General features: G+C 51.0%; 1 protein-coding gene across 1 annotated transcript; it reads right to left on the minus strand.

Annotated features, from left to right (window-relative positions):
- Positions 1-245: 245 nt before the first annotated feature.
- On the minus strand, positions 246-1199 carry LOC144763180 (integrase/recombinase xerD homolog). Its single transcript, XM_078648529.1, has one exon. It carries the CDS (start codon positions 1197-1199, stop codon positions 246-248), a length of 954 nt encoding a protein of 317 aa, XP_078504655.1.
- Between the last annotated feature and the right edge of the window lie 6412 nt (positions 1200-7611).

A 7611-nucleotide genomic window follows, 5' to 3' on the forward strand; every position in this document is an offset into this window, starting at 1 on the left:
CAAATGAGTTGAAACGTCCTCAGCCCGCAGGCCCTCCAAACCTAACCAGTTGTGGACCATTCCCAGGGCCCTCTGCGTCTTGTCCACCCCAGATTCTCCAAACCAATTCCCCGCTCTGCATATGACCGAATCTCCACACCAGCATACTTGCATCCTCTGGCTTGCCACCCCTGCAAGCGAGACCAGAAACAAAATACAAAAGAGAGAAGTGGGTAAATACCAACCTGTTGAGGATACCACCCCACCTATACCAGCTGTGGTCGCACATAGCGCTCGAAACTCGCTGAATTCCACCTGCCCACTCTCTTGATTGCACCCGGTGATAGTCCTAATTCCGCTGCTGTAGTAGCTGCCCCAATACGGAATGAATGTGACGTAAAATGAGCTATGTCTTCTCCTAACAATTCCAGAGCCCGCTTGCATATTCGCGTGAACTGGAATTTCGTCAACGGTGTACCATCCTCATGCACCAACAGCCTATTGTCTTCACATCCTGGCCTCATCTGCATGAACCTTTCCATCAACATCACCGGGCAATAGCCCGCCCCCTGGCTTGCTCTCAGTTGCACCCATACTCCTTTTCCCAGTGGGTCTGTCTTCGACCGCCGTACCCTGACCTGCAGCAAGCCCGCTGCCATCACCACATCATCAACGGCGATCCCACCCTGTCTGTCCATCTTAGAGTTTGGCACTAGCTCTGATACCCTGAATGCCCCAAAGAAAGCTAATGAATATGCTAGCTGCAGCAATTGCACCTCATAATGCGACCAACAAACCTGCGGCAACGCCCCCAAGATATTCACCAACCTTTTGGAATCGATCGGTCTCCTGGAATCCTTTTCCCCTGGAACCAATCGTTCCCATCCCTTCATGGCCCTTCTAACTCTAAGGTCTTTAGTGGGATCCGTCACCCCTTTTATCCCTGCAAAGAAGGCTATTGCTGATAATTGTCTGCGTACCAGAGCCAGGGACCTTCCCCCATCTTTCTGGCTAACTATGAAACTGAGCACCCCTTGTGGTGTAAATTCTCCCACACCCTTTTTGCTCTGCAAAACAGCCCTGTAAACCTGCCAATCCCTCTCATACCTACTCTTAGTCTTGGGAGCAACCGATGCCGCTATGAGATCGGGAGCAATGGGGCACCAAGCTTCCACAGGCTTTCCGGGAAGGCTGTCATCTGAGCGTCTGCTTGCGGCCATCGCGCTCTGAATTCTGTTAACTTAAAACGAGACAGGGAATCAGCTACTGTGTTAACCACACCTGGCACATGCTTTGCAATGAAATGCACATTACGCCGCAGACACTCCCGCACCAGCACTTTCAGTAAACGGAGCACCCAAGGACATTTGGCACTTTGGTTGTTCACCGCCAAAACCACTGACATACTGTCAGACCAAAACACAATTTTTTTGTTTTCCAGAAAATTGCCCCATATCTGAAGAGCCACAATAATGGGGAATAACTCCAGAAATGTGATGTTGCGGACCAGCCCCCTCTCAAACCATTCTGCTGGCCAGTGCTGCATACACCACCTGGCTCCTAACACTGCCCCGAAACCAACACTACCTGCTGCATCCGTATAAAGTTCCAATTCTCTGTTGTCCTGCGCCGGTTGTTGCCATATTACCGACCCATTGAAATCCTCCAAGAAATCCCTCCACGTGACCAAATCATCCTTCATCTCAGTTGTCAGCCTAGTGTGATGGTGTTTTTCCTTCAAACCTGACATCGCCCTGGCGATGCTCCTGGAAAAAACCCTGCCCATAGGTATCACTCGGAGTGCAAAATTCAACTGACCCACTAACACCTGTAGCTGATGCAAAGTAACCTTGCGTGCCCTCAAGCATTGGTCCAAGGACCCCTGAAATGCCTTAACTTTTTCCTGAGGTAATCTGCACACTCCTTCAACCGTGTCTATCTCAATACCTAAGAATGTCAACTGGGTTGTCGGTCCTTCCGTTTTCTCCACCGCCAGAGGCACCCCCAAGGCCCCCGCCATGCGCTGAAAACCCACAAGAGCCTCCTGACAATCGGACGCGCCCGCCAGCCCCATAAACAGGAAATCATCCAAGTAATGCACCACCTCTCGCGCGCCCATCACCTCCCGCACTGTCCATTCCAAGAAGCAACTGAATGTTTCGAATATTGCACATGCAATGGAACAACCCATCGGCATACATAGATCCACAAAGAAATTGCCCTCAAAAGTGAATCCCAGCAACCTAGTGTCCTCCGGGTGGACCGGCAGGAGGCGAAAGGCCGACTCAATGTCAGCCTTTGCCATCAGAGCCCCTCCCCCCAGCAGCTGCAATTTCTGAATAGCAGAGTCAAAGGTGGTGTAACGAACTGCACACAATTCTGGATCCAAACCCTCATTGACTGACCCACCTGCCGGACTTGACAAGTTGTGAATGAGACGGTATTTTCCAACTTCTTTTTTCGGAACTAGCCCTAGGGGAGAACAAACCAGGTCCGGCCTAGGCATTGTCTGAAAAGGACCGGCCACCCTCCCCAGGGCCAACTCCTTGCTAATCTTTTCCCACGTTACTTCTGGATTCCGTAGCACTGACCGTTGGTTGCGGGGAGGAACTGCGGATGGGACTGCAGCCGAGGGAATGTGAAAACCGTACTTAAAACCTTCATACAAGAATTGTGCTTCTGACCCCCTCTCATACCTTGCTAGCAGATGGGTTAATACTGGGAGCTTTATGGGCGTGGGCAGGTTCCGAACTTCACTGTGCAGGGCGGGGCTTTGGTTGCAAGGGAGCTGCAGGGGAAGGACGGGGCTCCTTAGGCTTTCCGCCCTTCTTGAAACACTTGATCTCTGGGTGGCCAAACATCCCACAGAAGGAACACATGTGCCTGAACTTACAAGCCGTCCCTCTATTACATTCATTCTTGTTGAATTGCCAGCATGCTTGTTTCTTTTCCCCGGCACCCTTGTCTCCTCGAAAGGAATGTGCAGGTTTGCTAGTTGGTACCGCTGAATAAAATTCCCCATGCCAAATATTAATCTCGCGCTGATCCCATGCTATGTCGGGTTTCACCACCTTCATCTGCCTGAATTTCGTGTCATATTGCAACCATGCCGTTCCCTGAAATTCTGAAGCCTCCCCATGAATCAATGCCATGTAACTTATCAACTGTGCCGCCAATGCGGGGAACCGCTCCACCATAATTGCTGCATATATAGCAAACCCAGTCACCCAGTTCTTCAATGACCATTCCACCCAGACCTTCTTCTGTTTCATTTCCCCATCTTTACCCGATCTGGTTTTCCCCGGGACCACACCTGCATTAATCAGATCAAACACATCCACATACTCCCCCTTAAAGATCTTCTCCCTTGTATCTGCCGGCACGTGCCAAGTTATACTTGCCGACGGAGTCATTGCCAAAGATGCCGAGCCGTATAAAACTGGGCTATGCATAAGGGGAGCATGCGACGGTGCCACCGGCGCAGCGGGTGGAGTTGGAGACACCGTAACTGGCCCCGCCCCCACTGACATTGCGTTGTTCACTGGGCCTTGAGCTGTGGTAGCCATCACCATTGGTGCTTGTACTACACCCCCTGACTGGACCCAAACCTGAGCCACCCCACCATTTTGTGTCGCCACCACCGGGGCCTGAACTGTTTCCACTAGGGTCCGCGCTGCAGCAACGGGCACCGCCCCCCCACCATCCGGGGCTGCCCCCCTGGCCACCACCGCATTCTGTGTCGACCCCTCCCTAAGCGACAACCCACTCTCTGCTGCTTCAGCTGTCTCGCCTACGCTCGCCACCCGCATCGTGTCCTTGACCACCAGGGGCAGGCCCTCTGCCATCGCCTCACCTGGAACGGTCGTTCGCTGACCTGAGACCCGCTTGGTCTTCTCTTGCTGAGCGTCCTTAAAGCGACTAGGCGTCCGCCGTACCCGTTTTGCTAAAGTGGACTCCTGCTGCCCACTCGCACCCCCATCTTGCGATAGGGTCCTCAGCGCCCAATCGATACCTCCTTTCTTTGCGACCTCCCACAATGCCGCCAATGAACGAAATTCCTCTGTTGATGCCGGGGCCTCCTTGCCCCCCCGTGCCCGCTTGGGCGGCATTTTACCTACTAAGAAAGAAAATACAATCATTAATGAGTCCCAACATGCCTGCCCCTTCCATCCGGTATTGCACTGGCGCGCAACCTACTACGCGCCACCCCTGTCCTTTGGACCCATGCACCATATCCGCCTCTGATGTACAACAGCCCCACTCGCATTGCCTGCACGCCACCAATCCCTTCAAAGCCCTTTACATAATTGCGCTGCTGCAATTCTATGACTTAGGCTGGCAAAAAGTGGGAATAATGCCACCCCCCAATCCATTTACAAAAAGAGCTGCTTGTCTGTGAGTGGGCATCTGACGCACCGAATTAAGATGCTGTTAAATGAGTAACGGTGCAATGTTCCCCGTGAAATGGCCAGACCCCCTATGTGTGCCTGACCGAAAGTCAATACATCTGAATGAAGAAGCGGCTTCTGTGATCCAAATGCCAATTCCCTCACCCTGCATACCGTTTAAAATTCCCTTCTCACATGACGAAATCTCCCATGTGCCCAGCAATGTGAACTGCCGCCCTGTATACGCGGCGCCCTCAAGCTGCACCCCTCCGTGCCTCCAGGGCGCGTCTCCTAACCCTGAATACCTATCTCGGAGCCCTTAGCCCATCCATCACCTTGACATCGCGCTCTGGCTCCCCCTCCTCCACATCTCTGCCGTAATACCGTGCAGCAAATGATCTGCGCTCTGCTGTCCTACCAGGATCGTTTCACTGTGCCATACTTAATCGGCATCGAACCCAAAGTGAAAAACCATTACCGCCACAAATGCAAATGCGCTCCGTAAATCCCCATACAATCATTCCCTTAAACATCGCGCCCCAGCACCACGCTGCGCTCATCTCTCCTTATTTATCTTTACTCATTCATGCTTCTGTGACGATGTCGCAGCATCCCTACCGGGGCTCGAACCGTGCTCTAATGTGAACCCCAGGCCAACTCGCACCGCAGCACGCCACGCGGGTTGAAAGGGGACCACCCCTCCCTCCGCCTGTCCGATATCCCTGCACACGCTCAGCCTGCGTTATCACTGCTCGGTACCCCAACCATAAGGCTTAACGAGGGGGTTTATTGCAACTCTCCATGCATTATTACTTTGCCACAAAAAACGGGAAAACAATGAAAAAACCTTCCTGAATAAACGTGCGCTATCACAAGGGCCCGAACCTGAGGCTCCCGGCCCCATCCACTACTGCTGGCTCCCCCATTACGCTACGCTATGGCCTCTCACCTGTGTATCAGAAAACAAAGGCCACCAGTCTCGACTCCACCGCAACTCTTCTTGGCTGGCCTTCCTGCTACCCAGGCGAGAGACGAAAGAGGGCTACTTCCCGGGGTGCTGCTCTCCTTATCGCCTTAGGAAGGAGGGTCCTCGGACGCCCACCAAGAGTCTCGCATTACCGAGACCCTCCCCATGACGTCCAACCCCAGAATCGAAACTTTACCTACAGGGGCGGGCACGGAATGCCCACTAAAGGCCCCCCTCCCCTAGACGCGGGGGTGGCCTCTCATTCCACGTAGAGAGCCTATTTTCCCTCCCTTACAGGGAAGTATCTATCAATAGTGCAGCAGGTACAGTGGCACATGTGCCCAAGGGTGTGAGTGGCCTAATGAACCCCAAATCTAGTTGTTTTTCTCCCAGAATCGCAGCTAGGGGCCCATATTCCTTGGTCGTACTGGGGCCCATTGCACCTCTCTTACACTGCTGCTCCCAGTCCTCGCCTTTCTCTTTCACTCTCCTCTCTTCCTCAAACCTTGTTTTCTGCTCTATTATCCCCGCAATCTGTGCTGTGTGAATGCAGCCAGCCTGCATGCGTTGGCGCATGCTCTGTCTCCCTGGGGAAATCTGCACTTTACCAGCTACAAGTGGTTTCTACGCATGGCACAAGTCGGGGGTACACGCGAGTGGACGGCGTCCACCCACTATTTTCCCAGGGTGAACACCGTCACCCTGCCAAGAATTTGGGCCCCACTAAATAATGTGCTGAACTCGTCCCGGTTTAATTTCCAAACACCAGGACACTTCCAGCAGCCCCTTCACGTTGTCTGCTTTCCAAATGCAACAAACAATACGTGCAGGCAGGGTAGGGGGCTTTCATATTTTAGACTCCTGCTGGGCCCATAACAAAGGCCGAATTTGAGGGGTCATCAGGACTCCTTTTGTCCGAGTCTCTTGGCTGGGAGCAGTCAGGAGCCTCACACCTGAAGCAAATGAAGAGTAGGGCAAATAAAGGTTCAAACATTGTTAGCACCTCACACATACTTTAAAGAGGGAGGCAGCTTCTCACTTTGTTCACTCCCTGTTAAAGAGATATGCATGCACTCTAAGAATGTCAGATGTGTTGTTCTTTCCCAGTATTTACACAAAACAAAGTGCATTTTTATAGAGCTTACTTCCCTTGAGGAGGTGTTGGAATAATTTAAGTAGCACTATTTTTTCTTGAATCGCCCTACTCATCACAAAGCAGGGTGTCAGAGCGCTTTACATCAGATTTGCATATTACATAATATTACATATACAATAAATTATAAAGTTTGTAAACCAATGCTACAAGAGACTGCATTTACTAGAATGCCAGGGGTGAACCTTGCCTGAGAGGTCAGCGCTGTGCTCCCACATCCTGTTGTCTATGTAAAGTACTCCCGTAAGTCATTGAGCTGACGAGCTTGTGGATGAAGCACCTGCGCGCCAGTGAGAGGTACCGGACCTGATTTAATGTTTGGCAGCCTACTCAGCAAACCCCAAAATAAAGACTGTATTCCCTACTGATGACGGTTAATAAACCAGAAACACATGTCTAGAGATCAGCACTATCTGCGCCAACTTTGGCGAAATACTCGAAAATATCGAGCGAGCTACAAGAGACTGCATTTACCAGAATGCCAGGGGCGAACCTTGCCTGAGAGGTCAGTGTTGTGCTCCCACATCCTGTTGTGAATGTAAAGGATGTGTTACATAAAACTGGGGGTTTACAAGGTGCTAAACATATATGTGAGGGTTTAAGATCTGATGCCACTTCTTGAGATTTATGAGAACAGATGGTGAGGTATATCCAGCGCATAGCCCATGTGGCGAATAGTGGAAATGAACTATTTTTAAGTTGCATCAAGGGGAACCATAGACAGCTACCACCTAACGCTGTCAGTCAACAGCAATTACAAAGTAATAGCTATTATAGTTATTATTATTGTTGCAGCCCTGAGGAAGTCATCGGGTTATGTCCCTTGACGAAACACGTGTTGGCGTTTGGCTGTTGTGCGTATTGTCAAGACTGTACTGCTGTATCTACTAGTCTTCATGAACACCTATGGATTAAGAAAATAAAAAAAGGACTTTACACTATGAATGTGCAGATATGGACAATTAATTTTGAATAGAAAGTATATGCAATATTTGCAGATACGTTTAAAAATGCTCGGGGTACCCCCTGTTTTTCTTCCACTTCTTGTGATGTCAATTCCTGTAAAGTCGTGGCTTGTGATCCTTCTTCCAGTGATGCCTGTTCCCGTGATGTAATGTGCGGTG

This window comes from Lissotriton helveticus, chromosome 1_1, assembly GCF_964261635.1.
Source record: "Lissotriton helveticus chromosome 1_1, aLisHel1.1, whole genome shotgun sequence".
Classification (NCBI taxonomy): Eukaryota; Metazoa; Chordata; class Amphibia; order Caudata; family Salamandridae; genus Lissotriton; species Lissotriton helveticus.